The sequence below is a fragment of the Artemia franciscana genome, chromosome 21 (assembly GCF_032884065.1).
Source record: "Artemia franciscana chromosome 21, ASM3288406v1, whole genome shotgun sequence".
Taxonomy (NCBI): Eukaryota; Metazoa; Arthropoda; class Branchiopoda; order Anostraca; family Artemiidae; genus Artemia; species Artemia franciscana.
Genome location: NC_088883.1, coordinates 24027820 through 24042509, shown reverse-complemented (window position 1 = coordinate 24042509; position 14690 = coordinate 24027820). Strand labels below are relative to the sequence as shown.

The window sequence follows — 14690 nt, the reverse complement described above, 5'->3', positions numbered from 1 at the left end:
AGTTAAGAGAAAGAGTCAAACTTTAGCGTAAAGAGCGGGGCGTTGAGGAGGAAAAGCCCCTTTCATATACGGAGTAATTTTCTGTTTGTTTTAAGCTTTTAATGTCGCTTCTTACTTTCATTTAAAAAAACTTGTTTTTTTTATTTAATTTGAGGAAAAAATCGAAGATAGTGTAAATACTGATTGCCTGATCCCCAGTTACAAAAATTGTAAGCTCAAATAGATCAATTTTTGTAAAATTAAACAAGGTTGACGCATTCTTTTTTAAACAATTCGGCAATGTTCCATAAAACTTCATAGCAAGATTTGATTTTAACTAGCCACCTGATTTAACTACTGTTAGAAACTAACACGTCTAGTGAAATCGACAGTGAATGAACTTTCCAACTATGACTCCAAAAATAACCCTAAAAATACCACTTTATTTCAGCTTGGGTTGTTTTCTATAACTCATTAGATCGATTTCGACTTTTATTGCAGTAACTTCTGCGGTATATGTTGCATGTTCTCTGATAAAGCATAGGCCTATTTACACTCTTTGGCACTAGTCCTTTAAATCTTTGGAATTCCCATCTTTATTATAGAACCTAGGTCTTTTAGGAATAAGCTATAGAGACAAATAAGGTTTACTTTTTAAAATGTTGTGATTAAAATTATTTTTGTACTTTTTACAGGTTTGATATTTGTAACAAAAGAACTAAGCAAGTTTTAAAAGGCGTGGTTCTTTCAAAAGGCTCTGCCTTTGGAAATGCGAGGAAATAGTATTTCCTCGCTAGTTTTTTTCTTTTGTAGCATTAATTAACCCGAAGCAAGAGCTGTACTAAGAAGGGGGGGGCCTGTTTGAGCCTCCCCCACAAAATGTTTTTCCGACTGATAATAAAAGTAATACAAATATGTATAAACAATCTTTTCTCCGTTTTGTCAAATATTTTTTTTGTAAAGTATTCTTCCCTCTCGAACAAAAGTCCCAGATAAAACTCCTGATTTTAAAAACTCGGGGCTATTTGATTCGCCCCAAAAATAAAATAATGTTCATTAGTTAGCGAAAATACGTCACAAAAATAAACCAATGGAATTCAAGCACGTTTTTGAAAATGGAAGTAATGTCTGTGATTCTCTTTAGATAAACTCATTCGTACAGTCAAGATGGAAGATCAACTTGAAGGTCCTTCACAGCTAAAGTTTTTATGGGAGCCAGTATCTCCCCGCCTGTAGGTACATGTCCGTAACTGGCACTTACAGTTTCCTATGTCTGCTATAGCTGAGTAATCACCTTTTTTGAACTTTACACGTCGGTTTTGAAACCATATTTTCACTTGCTTTTCTGTTAAGCTTAACACATTGGCTATTTGAATTCTTCTTAATCGAGTTAAATACATGTTTTTTTGAAACTCGTGTTCAAGTTGAAGAAGTTGACTGGATGAAAAAGCAGTTCTCAATCTTTTTCCTGGGTCAGATGGACCTGTTGCCAAACCAGGTGATGATGAGCCATGGGGTTTGATTACTTTTGTCATCTCCAAAAAATCTGTAAAAATAAATTCATGTTGCTCTTGTCTGCGTTACATTGTAAATTTTACCCATAATTTTCTACTAATGGAGCCTACTAAGAGAAAAGACTAAATTTTTCAGTTCGAATCCCAGATACTCCAAAAGACACCCGACACTTACATAGTCTCAAAGGAGGTGGACGCACCAGGATCCACGCAAAATCAATCAAAAGAACCTTTCTGCTCAAGAAAACCCAATGAAATATAGATTTTTTAAAAAAAAAACTCTTTAGCAGGCTTAGAATATCACGCTAAAGATCAAAAGTTTGAGAGAGTGGGACTATGTGAATCCAGATGTTAGGCATATCCCCCCGGGAAATTCCCCCTGCGAAAAATCTCCGCCTCGTGGTAAATTCTCCTACAAGTAAAATCAAACATATCACAGAAAAAGCTTGACAAATTAAAATATTGAAGAAAAGAAGGAATTTTGGAAAAGTCCACTAGTATTCTAAAATACAGGCAAAACACGTTGTTTAGAATGCCAGTAGACCTGTGATTATAATATTTTATGCTACATAGGAAAAAATTATTGTAATAGAAGGAATACAATTATTTTCTCCAGAGGGAACGCATTATCACCAAAAATAAAGGCATATACCAGAAATGTACTCGGAAATCAAGATATAAATTAAATGATTGAATAATAAATAAAATGATTAGATATGAATTTTATGCCTGCCCAGTTCCCTAGAACTCATTCTATATTTAACTGAAGGCTCAATGAGAGTTAGGGCATTTTGGAATTAATATACACTGTCTGAGGCATTCAACCCTTCCCATCTACAAAACGATCTGCAGCCTCATAATTGCTGATGTGCGCCCACGTTATTACATATAATTTTTATGAAATATGAAACAAATTAGTTTAGTTAAATTAAGCTTAGATAAGTGCCAGAAACATTTTATTACAATAAAAAGGTATGAGCCTTCAGCACCCCTATTCGGGCTTTTCTAATGAACAGATATTCGAGATTAATTTACCCCCTCCCGTACCCCCTCTATATTTATCTGAAGGCTCAGAGAGATTTTGATAATATGGACACTGAAATGTGCTCTTTTGAGCATCTGGAACCCCCCCCCGTCTATACTATGAGCCACGACCCCATATTTATGAAAGCTGATGTACGCTTCTCTGCATTCTTTTTCAGTCTTAATTTCCTTTTGGCTGTTCACTTTTACATTTGGAGATAATTTTACAAAGGAGAATTACCAAGGGGAATTATCCGAGGGAATTTTCTGTGAGGTAGATTTTCAACAGGGGAAGGGATTTTCCAAAGATTTTCTTAGTGAGGAGAAGATTTTTCACCGCAAGGTAGTTTTCAGAGGCAGGGGGAATTTTCTGGAGGGAATAAGTCAGTCCATAAGCAAATCAGTAGGCTACAGGTTGTGCGTAGATGATGAGATGAGCGGAATAGAGTTTTCTCTTTTAGAATACACTTTACAAAAAAAAAGAGAAAAAAGAAACAAAAACATTACCTTACAAGTATACGTTAAGATGCATAATCAATCAGGTTAAGTCGAATATCTATACTATTAAGCATAACCAATCAAATTACGATGAACTTAAAACTCAGCTATTATATATCTGGTACTATGGGGTTTAAAATTGATGCTTTTTGACAGAGTTATACACGAATTGCCTCACATGAGACGTTTGAGCTACATATTTAAATTTTTAACACAACTGCAAATATTCAGAGATAGCCCAGTAGCGCTGACTAAGTAAAGAACCATATGCCTCCAATGTGTTATTATTCTCCCCCTTGGTACTTCATATGAAGGAAACATTCTTAGAAGTCTGGGAGGGATAAATCTGATTAGAAATTGAAATCTATAGCTTCCTTTATAAAAGTAAAGTGATTGGAGCGTAACCAAAACCCCTTCCCAGTGCTCTCTTTTACTATCCTCTCGTTCCTAACCTCCAAGATATCTGATCAAAATTTTGAATTAGCAATTTTGCTTAGAATAGTCGAAAGGTTCAACATATATACCTCAGGGGATGACATAAAGAGGGTCGAGATGGATTATCATCGTTATTGTAAGTTCTTACTTTATTTACCACGATCATTTTGGAACCGAAGGTTAATGAGTAAACATCAGGCAACGGATATTGTTCTCTCATTGGAAAAACCAAGTTCAAAATTAACTGATGAAGCACCAATACTTCTTGGTCCTAGCAATCATCTTATCCACCTCTTTTGCTAAATTGTTATTCCCTTTTCTTGTATTGGTGTTTTTGTGTTCTTTGTGTTATTTGTAATTCTTTGTTTTTCTCCTTGTACTCCACTTTTTTCCTTTTTGTAAGTGGGTAAGAAATAAATAATAATAATAATAATAATAATAATAATAATAATAATAATAATAATAATAATAATTATTATTATTATTATTATTATTATTATTATTATTATTATTATTATTATTATTAGTATTATTATATAACCCTAACAGCTCCTGATAGAAGGGCCGTAAACTATTCAAGTTGCCAATTGTAGATAAATATTAGAATGGGAGAAAGAGGGCATGTTTGACCGTAAGTGTACAGTGGCACGAAACTTTCAGACATCGTTGTTTGGACCAGCGAGACGACCAATTTTATGGAAGGAGGGGCTAAAATTACAGGAAGGGTCAAAGAACTGTAGGTTCATGATCGGTTTGAACTTACAGCCATAAGTCTTTGGACGAAGGGGAACCATATGAACCAGAAATATCTTTTAGGGGCATGATCCCCCCTCCTCCAGCAAAGGTCTTATATCCTTAATCCTTAGACTCAGGCAATGCAAAAGAAAATGCAAAAAAAAAAAAAAAAAATGCTGGATCTCCCGATACACGGCTCAAGGAAGGTCCAGAAAAAGACCTAGAAATTACCCCGCCACTTCATATGTAAGGGCAGACCGTAGACACTTGTGGGAGGTTCATTGGACAGGAAATTGAAATCAGGCTGGATAGATGCCAGCCTCACTTCCCTGCCCTTTCTTGCTACTCCCCCCGTTAGTCCTAAGATATCGGATGAAGATTTTGAGATCTAGCAATTTTGTCCACAATGTGAACTATTCAAATATTAGGAATTATGCCTCCGTGGTTAACACCGCCCAAAGCCCGAGGGGAAGAGGTTGTATTATAAACTATAAACTGTCAAAAGATAGATTTAGTAAAGAAGGCAGTTATATTTGTACTTGGTTGTCCGATGAGCTAGGAGCTCTTAAGGATCTTATACTAGATCAAGATTCCCAGGGTTTTACAGCATGCGCTGTCAAGTTATTAAAACATCATATCTACAGTATTTTGTAAAATGCTTGATAGATCAAATAAAAACTCTCATGAATTTTATTTTTTTTTCTGGAGGGGGTCAGGATTGGGGTTCGACCTCAATATAATTTGGAGTAAGGGGCAGAGAAGGGGTGGATATATTTGCTCTCAAAGACACTTAAACGTTTCGAGACTTTAAACCCCTATGGGACTATAATATATTCTAACCAAGTTAAAGCTAGTTAAAGGGAACTGAATAAGGAAAGGGGGCTATTAAGGAAGGATGGAAAACAGATCAAGTGCACCTAATATACTGAACTGAGGATAGGGATAGAGAGGAATTGTCTTAAGATTTGGTCTAAGAATTGATTAAAATTTTTGCCACTTCGAGCCCTTCTTGGACTAGAGTTTATTCCCGGTGAAGTAGTTTTGCTGACCGAAAGAAACTATGTGTCCAGGGTGTCAAACATGGTATATCTGTAAAATCATTGGACTGACTTGGGAGAATCGAATGACATTTTCGGAGAGATTGGAGAGGAGAGGCAAGGAAACTATATAGTATATAGTACTGTATAGTATATCATATAGCATACTATATGATGTAGTATATAGTAGAGCATAATCATTTGTATCAATATACAACAAAAACATCAAGAATTTGCTCGTATGCATTTCTAATATGTTTTTACGAGTCGAACAGTTTTTGTTTTTGTTTTTTTGGGGGGGGAGGGAGCATCCGACCCTGGTAGCCCCCCTCTAGATATGGCCTTGCTACCCAACACGATCTTGTGCTCATTACTTTAGGTCTTCGGGACATCTGCTCCTGGGATTCAAAAAAGGAATCCACCAGAACCGTTGATAACTCCGCCCCATTCCTGCTCGTAAGGCATGTAAGGATTCCGTGAAGATATATTTTAACTAAAAAAGAAGAACCTCTGGATTGGAGTCCGATTCTTTTGCACTATTGAAAATGTGGCTCTCAGGAAAACAAATGACTTCTAAGCCGAACCAGATTGCTTACCTTCACACTTGCATCAAATTTTCACAGAAATTTCAAGCCTTAGAAAAACAGAAGTAGTGACAGTAGGCTCTTAAGAACCCCTTTAGGGCTTTAACTTGGGCCATTCATTAATTTCTGAAAGTTTCGTTCAGTTTGCCTAAAATTTGCCAAATTTGTAATCGGACAAAGTTCTAGAGAAGGCAAAGATGAGGTGAACATGAGGCCTGACATATTTTTAAGCATTTCCTTGGGCCATAGATCAATTTTAATACTTCCATTCATGTTGTGCAACAACTTTCTTATTTCATTCAAAATTGAAAAATATAAATAACTTTTTTATTCTCCACAGCTTTGGGGATATTCGTGGTAATAGAAATGAACAGTAATACTTATGGTATGTTTTATGATACGGTGCAGTAATGTTTAAGGTATTGGAGACATATATTGTAACAGATCTTACCGTTTGGCGAAGAACACTTTTTTGGATTCTCATCCTTCACTTTATTTAAATCAACCAGTGGATCAGTAGTTTTCCTGTCAGCAACTTGAACAGATGAACTTGGACCTACGAGTGGGACTGACTGAGTGGAAGAGGGAAACAACGGCGGAATAAATCCTGTTCTTGAACATCGAGCACATTGGTATACTTCAAACAAGGTTAAATGGATACATGGTTCTGTGCATTGAAAAAACAAGGGGGGATAAAAAGGTTGCCTTAAAGGTATCCTGTCTTTGTTTATCAGAGAATCTACTGTGAACGATTTAGCCATTCTCAGAATGCACTGATTTTTTCTGAGTATGGGAATTAGAATCTCAGCTGCAGGGGGGCTATAATCGATGATCCATTGGCTTGTAACAGCCAATGAGAAGGCAGCGAATAAGCAGACGGGCCAATTAAATGAGAGTGGCTTTATAAATGAAGCGGATAATGAATGAAAAGGAGACATTGCAATTACTGGATGCAGTATATATTTTTAGCAATAAGAGATTAAAGGTCTGAAAGGTTACCCGTGGGGCCAATCGGTGGGCAGGAGGCAATTACCCCCTCCCAGAGATTTTAGAAAATATGTAAATCCTGCATCTTAATTTTAAAATCATTACCCTCTCCCTTTTGTTTTTGTGAATTGGAACCACTATAAGCTGCTTGAGAAGTATTTTGAAAAAATTTCCGCGTAACTCACTAATGAAATTAGCTAAGAAATAGACATTTCTTTAGAATCAGAATTTCATCCTAAATCCAAATATAACATTCATTTGCAAATAAACTTTACCTCCCCCTCCCAATTAGAAAATACACAGGCTAAACTGAGCTGTATATTTGCAACAAATCATCCTTAACAGTGGCGTAATTTCTTAAGAATCCTGGGAGGGGGCAAAGCTGGAGCCAATTTTTCCAAATCAGGTGAAAGTTACAATGAAAAATGATCCATATAGTACCACAAAGGCCAAGATAGATACTTGCATGATATACGCCCTACCTAATGCCCTTCTAATATGTTTTTTCTGACACTCAATCCTTATGAAATATACTTAAGTATGATACAAATGTAATACTTTAAAAACAAATTTGGGCTATATATTTGCGCATTAGGGGGGTGGGTGGGTGTTGTGAAGCATAGCCTGTCTGCATGTTAGGTAAAATTATTCTGTATATTATGCAGTAAGAATTGCTTTTTAACTTCAAATTGTCCAATATTTTACCCCTCCCCCCACAATGTGCAAATATATAAGCCGAGTTATATATTTTCGATCATTCTCTCAATTCTTTTTGTCTTGTCTCACGCTAAGCTGAAAAAAACTAACATTAGAACATTAGAGTTCACGCGGCTGAAACCCTAAAGGGGAAGCTTAGAGTCCTGACTTGTACAACAAGAAAATAACTTTTTTGCATGGGTAATACTGACATGTTTTTTCGTTGTTTGTCATACAACATTGTAAAGAGCTGTTTAAAGGCTAATTAAAAGGGAAGGTGTTATATCCGCGTGCTTTTGTAAGTACAAAAATTTACCACAGCATAAATATATATGCGAACAGTAGCAAAAAATCCTATACTCTCGATCAAACATTTTTGACACACATCAATCTAGAGCTCTCTTCATGACTCCGCCTCTTCTCGCACGCACAATGACAAATGTTTAGCAAATTACATACGCTAAGACTTGACTAAATGCCAAGGAGCAATTAAAACATACTGGGAACTTCCAAGTCAGCAAACTATGATGTAAGTCATTTCTGAACAATTTTTTCCGTACTGTTCGTATATATATATATATATATATATATATATATATATATATATATATATATATATATATATATATATATATATATATTTATTTATTTTCTTTATTTCCCTCAAAAAATGAGGAGTAGGATACAATATAAATATAAAGAAAAGACAAATGATAACGCTTACAATAAAAAAAATATCACATATTGATCAAACACTTAAAAAGAGAAAAAATGATACAAAAACACTTGCTAAATAATTTAACCTGTAAATCATCAAGAGTCAGAACTGTTACTAAGAAACGGAAATAAATTCTAGCCTAAAAGGATAATTTTCGCCTTGTCTTCAAATGTTTTATATTTTTTCTTTATACAGACTACAGGATCCTTCACTTTAAGCATTAAAAGAATCTCAGTATTACTAAAAGAAAGGGGGAAACCAAGTAAAAATTTGCAAAATTTAAAATAAGAAACTTTAACGGGCGAAAGATCAGAACGTCTGAAATTACAGAAGAGGAGGGACGGGAACAATACGTGAGGCAGAGCAACAGCGCTATACATACGACCAAGGACGTCCCGACGGTAAAGACCCCGAAAACAAATTAAAAGATCAAATGCCTTGCGTAGTTTCATCTGAACATGCTGAACCAGGACTGGTTTAAAATCTCTTTTCGAAGCAGCATAAGTTAATCCCAAATAAGTGACTATTGGCGACGACTGGAAAATAAAACCATTGCCGCAATCGAGAGTCGCCCTGACATTATCCTTTAAACAATTTACAACAAAAAATTTACATTTTTCAAAACTAATAGAAAGGCCCAAACCTTCTAAACAATTAGTTAAAATATTAAAATTAGAAACAAGACTAGACTTGGACCGGCTTAGAAGGAGAATGTCATAAGCATATGCACTGTAAGACAGATTTCGAGATGATGAAACAAAAGAGCAGGAAACAGAATTAAGAGCAGTAGCTAAACATGAATTGAATATATAAGGAGAAATAATTCCTCTTTGTCTAATTCCTCTACCCACTTGAATTAATTTGGACTGAGATTAAGACGAACTCAGACAAATACGGATCTTTAATCCAGAATACCAAGAGTCGAATGACAGCTAGGGGCAATCCAGCATTGATTAAAGCGAGCAGTGCAGATGCATGAGAAATGTTATGAAAGGCCCCTTTGATATCAACCAAGAAGGCGTATAGCAGTCGACCAGAGATTCTCGCTTCTTCAATAACTTTGCTGAAAGATGCATGGGTGTGGTCACATCTCAAACCTCTCTTGAAACCAACTTGATTAGAACCAACTTCGAGGATTTCAAGAAGATCCTTCAAACACAACTTAAACACTTTCCCAATCATAGAACCCCTAATAATTGGCCTCCAGGAACTACAAGATGACAAGTTTTTTTCCCGCTCTTAGGAATAGGTGTAACTATGCCAATATACAATGACGATGGTACTAAACCAGTAGTAAGTAAAAGGTTGAAAAATGCCAGTAGAGTAATAAAAAAAGAAGAAGGAGCAAGTTTGAGGTGATTAGCAAATATGCCATCATGATCCTTAGCCGACTGCGCCTTTAACGTTTTGATAGCTTTACGTAACATATCCTCAGATATCCTGTAATCAGTTGACAAATTCTTCAACGTTTCATCTAATTGCAACACAATACTGTTAGAATCGTGCGAAGTCGACAACTTAGAAAAATAATTGTTCCACTCTTTTAGCGATGGTGTGGAATTAGTATCAGGCATGTTAGTCCGCCTATTGCCTCGGAGAACTTTCCAAAGGAGATTCTTGTCCTTGTCGTTATCAATGTTTGATATATATATATATATATATATATATATATATATATATATATATATATATATATATATATAGTATATATACTATATATATATATACTATATGTATACTATATATATATATAGTATACGTCCTAACTCTTCATCCTAACGTTATTTAGAATGTTCAAAAAGCTATATTATTCTAATTTAACGAACCTTGTATTTCACTTTTGTTCGTAAAGGGTTGAAATGCAAATCATATTTTAGCGTAAAGAGCGAAGCATTTAAGAAGGGGCATCCCCTACATCCCACCACTAAAAATTTCCACCGAGAAAATTCGCCTCCATAAAAGTGTCTGTTTACTTCCCAATAACAAATACTATGTGTAAACAATAGGCAAAAGACTTATCTTTTTTTTTTAACTGAAAGTTAGGAACAAAATTTAAATTTAAAACGAACAGAAGTTATTCCGTATATGAAAGGCTCTTCTAGAGCTTCCCCAGTCAAATTCCCTCCAGACAGTTCTATCCTTGCTGAGAATCCCCCTCCCTGTAAAATCGCTTGCGGACAATTCAGCCTGAAAAATTCTCCTTAGCATTCCTACATTTCATTAAGACTTAAATCCCTAATCGGTTTTTCAATCACTCCAGAAATGCCCCCTTCCTTGGAAAATATTTCCCAGAAATCAAAACACGCGGAAAATAGCCCTCAGATAGTTCCACCAGAACATCTGCACATGAAAAATTGGCAGAAACCATAATAGTTCCGGATCGCCACCGATGTTTTCAATAATTTAGTATTTGTTATTAAAATATTTAAAGTATTCAATGCTACTAACACTATTACTAACAACTGATTGCAGCGCCGAGCCATCTGAGGCCATTGACCAATTTGGACTATATGTTTACGCATTAGAGGGAAGGGGAAAGTATAGCGGGTTTACATGCAGAATGTGCTAGGTAAAATTATTCTGCAAATTATGAATTAAGAATTGTTTTCTGACCTCAAACTGTCCAAATAATTTACCCCCCCCCCTTATGTGCAAATATTTAGCCCAAATTATATATTTTCCACCTAGTCTGTCACTTGTCTTTGCCTTGTCTCGTGTTCTCGATTTGTTCTCGAGTTTTACAACGTAAACTTAAGTGAGAGGCGCGTAATACACAATTACCAAAATTCCTTCCCCTACTGAAAAAACTCAAATAAAATTCTCAAATTTGGACTGTCTTAATTTCCAGGGGGTTTCTCCCCGTGGTGTTTTCCACAGGATGGGGGTGGCTTCCGGGGGGTATTTACCGTGGGGGGGGGGGGGTTTAAAAGGGGGTATATTCCTCGGGGAGTATATCCCTGGGTTATTTTCAGTGAAGGGGGGGGGGGCTGTCAACGCCTAGAACCATGAGGAGGATACTCCCTCTACAATACCTTACTGTTCACACTATCGTTATTTTTAATTTTCAAAAAGCTTCTTATTCTAATTAAAGCAACCTTTATATCCCAATAATAGATTGGGATACAAAGTTGTTATTAAAATAGTATTAGTGTTCAATACAGTAACACTTTTATGAGATTAACAAGTTAGTAAAATCTTAAGGGAAAAAACAAGTTTTTTTAACTAACGATAAGGACCAATATTAAAACTTTAAGTAAATAAAATTTTACATATATGAGGGGGCTTCCCCTTCCTAGGCCCTTCTTTCTTGACGCTAAATTTTGACTCTTTGCTGAATTCTTTAAGAAAGACTTCACAAACATTAGGGCTGCTTAATTAGAATAAAAGCTTTTTCAAAGCAATAGAGACTTTAGTTTAAAGAGCAAGGGATTTAGGACGGTGTAGCCCCACACATATATGGACTGACTTTTGTCTTTTTCAATGTTGTTCTGTAGTTTAAGTTGAAAAAAATTATTATTTTTAAATTGTAATTTCTGTTAGTTAATCAAATCATGCCGGAAAACCCGTCTCCCTCATGGTGGTTTCAGGCACCATCCCCTCTCCCCACTCTACATCCACCGACAACCTTTCATAACAGGTGATTGCAAATTTTAAAAAAGCTTCTTTTTCTTATTAAACGGTCATTCTGTTCCAGGAGTCGCTCTTAAAGAATTAAGACACAAAGTCAAAGTTTACGATTAATTAAACGTATAAGTATACTAAAATATACACATACTATATATTAAACTATACTAAACTATATACGTATGCTATACACTAAACTATACTAAAGTATACGTAATAATTCCTGTCCATTTTAAGTTTTGATGTTGCTCCTTAGCCTACTTTCAGTTAAAAAAAAACAACTTTTTTTAAAGTTTAATTTCTAATCGTTCTACAAATAATACCGGGAAATCTGACTCTTCTCCATGAAAAATTCCTTCCCCCAGGTAAAAATTCCACCTTGGAATACTTTTTTCAAAAAATACCCCCCCCCCCCTCTACGGAAATTATCTCAAGACAGTACCATTCTAACTGAAAATTCCACGCAGAAACTTTCTTGTATAATCCCTGTTATAATTCTTGTAAATCCTGTCCGATAATCCCTCCGTGAAAGTTTTCCCAACAAAAAGCCAGCAAAAGGGTATTTTCAGCAAAGGTTTTTTTGGGAGGGAAACAAAAGAAACGTTTACAAACGTATCAAAAATGTGAAATTGATGTCTACTCCCTTATGATTTCTGGGTATATTTCTGGTTTACGCTATTATGAAAGTGAAGAATAGCATGAAACCCCAAAATGAGCAAAATTTATTCCATACAGGAGGGGGTTGCCCCTTCCTTATCCACACCTCCCCCTCAAGTTCAAAGAAACTTCGGAATGTGCTCATTAGACTAGAAATAGAGAGTTCTAGTCCTTTTTTGAAGTCCAAAGGGATTGGAGACCAACCGACTACGTGGGGGGGGATTTTCTGTGTTGTTGTTTTTTTTTTTGGGGGGGGGGGCATTCTAAATGGGGAGTTTTTGTCTGAGAGGTGTATTTTCAGGGGGGGTAAAAGCTGGCCACCGAAAAAGGAAAAGGAAAGATAAAAAAAAATCGGCTAATATCTTTCGAAGCGTCAAACGAGGCATGCTCAATGCCGGTAATAACCTGAAAAGAACAAGAAAGTCCAACAATAGTAAAAAAGGAATTGCACCTAATGAAGTGAAGATGACAACAAGCTGAACGCAATCAATGAAACCAGGCAGGCTTTTAGCCTGCTGTTAAAACACGTTCTGACTATAATTGAAATGAACTGCCAACGTTAACCCGGTCTACTGCTCTTGATTACTTATCCCCAGGCTCAATCAGCTATTGAGCTTGTTTATAGAAATACATCAAACACAAAAACAGAACAAAGCTATTTATGAAATCCAAGTAAAAAGTAAAGAAAGAACAACGGCCCATAGTAGCCAAAGTTTTAAAACTGGGCTAAAAAAACATCAACTGAGAAACAATTACCATTTGTGGCTAATTCAGGAACGGTAACTACTGTTTTAATGAGTATTAAAAGTCTTAATGTTATTTTGAAATTAAAATTTACATGAATTTTTCAAAAAGAGCCTGAAAACTCTCAAAAAAATCAAATTGAAACTAAAAGCAACCCATTGCAATTCACATTGTAAAAACCCCACAAAAATCATATGGCTCCCACTCCATCCTGAAGAGATAGTTTTTTTTATGTGGGTAGCACTGATGTGTTATTGTTTTTTTTCTTGTTTATTTTTAATACCACTAGTGGGACACAGGAACATCATCGAGAGCTGTCTAAGGAGTCATTTGAAAGAAAATCGTCATATATAGTTTCTTTTGTAGGTATGGAAAACATGCTGTTAAATAAAATGAAATTTTGACCAAACTGCAAATCACATACAAGAAATCGTACCACTCGCATCTTTTTACAAGTGGTATTGGCTCGGATTAATGACGCTTGTTGATACTTATGTTGCCTTTTGAAAAGTCCCATCTTTCGAATGGGTCATATTTCAATGACTTTACGACCTGATTCCCTGAGGCACATTCTTTACTAGGTAAATTTAAAAAACCTTTCCCACAAAATAAAATAACAAAGAAAAGTCAGATAAAAACTCAAAACGAACAGAACAGTCAAACTCAAAACAAGCAGAAATTAATCTGAATAGTGCTGACTCCCCATGCCTTCTCAAGACCAGAATAGAATTTGCACTTTACTGAAAACAAAACAACAAATGAATGTGGATTGAACGTTCAATATATCTATACCGATAATGATATTTATTTCTTAAAGTCTTAAAAGTTCTTAATTTATTACAATTAAAAAAGTGAAAACACTTGAAATGTATTTTTTTTAGTAAAGTGTAAATTATGAAAGTATAACAGTTCAAAATAGGGATGAAACCTTTTAATCGACAGTGAACAGATATAAAATTTTTAACTGGATATTTCGAACACACATACTGTGTTCATCATCAGCAGTAAAACTAAAAGGCATCAATAAAAACAAACTAAATTTATACCTAATAAATACATATAGTTTATTGCTCTTATTTTTTTCAATGCAACAGCGGAAGCAAATCTCTTTGACCTTTTCGGCTCCGGTCCATTAGATTTATCTGAAATATCAGGTGGACAGAAGTCATAGCTCTTAGGTGAGGTGATATTTACTTTATTTGACCTCAGTAATTTATCATAAATTGAATTCAATCCAAATTCACCTGTATCTCTGTTTATGGAAATGTTCTTGAATAATTTTTTTTTTATTTCGATTTTCCCCCCGAAAGTTTGCTTTAAACCTTGGTCCCTAGAAATCAAAGAAACATTTCAAACAAAATAGAATGATTCGGATAACTATAAATATGTTCCAAAAGAGCCGACGTGACATCTTCAGGTTTGGCATTTTGTTTTAAAGACGATGAAATAGAATTATGAT

The 14690-nt window shown here is 35.3% G+C and overlaps 1 protein-coding gene across 1 annotated transcript in view; it reads right to left on the bottom strand.

The window, feature by feature from the left end:
• Positions 1–9388, bottom strand: part of LOC136040710 (uncharacterized) — a 61844-nt gene extending 52456 nt beyond the window's left edge. Inside the window, exons 1-3 of the mRNA XM_065725013.1 lie at positions 9058–9388; positions 6257–6442; positions 1241–1525 (exon numbers count right to left, since the gene is read on the bottom strand). Of these exons, the coding sequence (XP_065581085.1) occupies positions 1241–1525; positions 6257–6442; positions 9058–9388 (802 nt within the window). The remainder of the gene's footprint in view (positions 1–1240; positions 1526–6256; positions 6443–9057) is intronic.
• Between the last annotated feature and the right edge of the window lie 5302 nt (positions 9389–14690).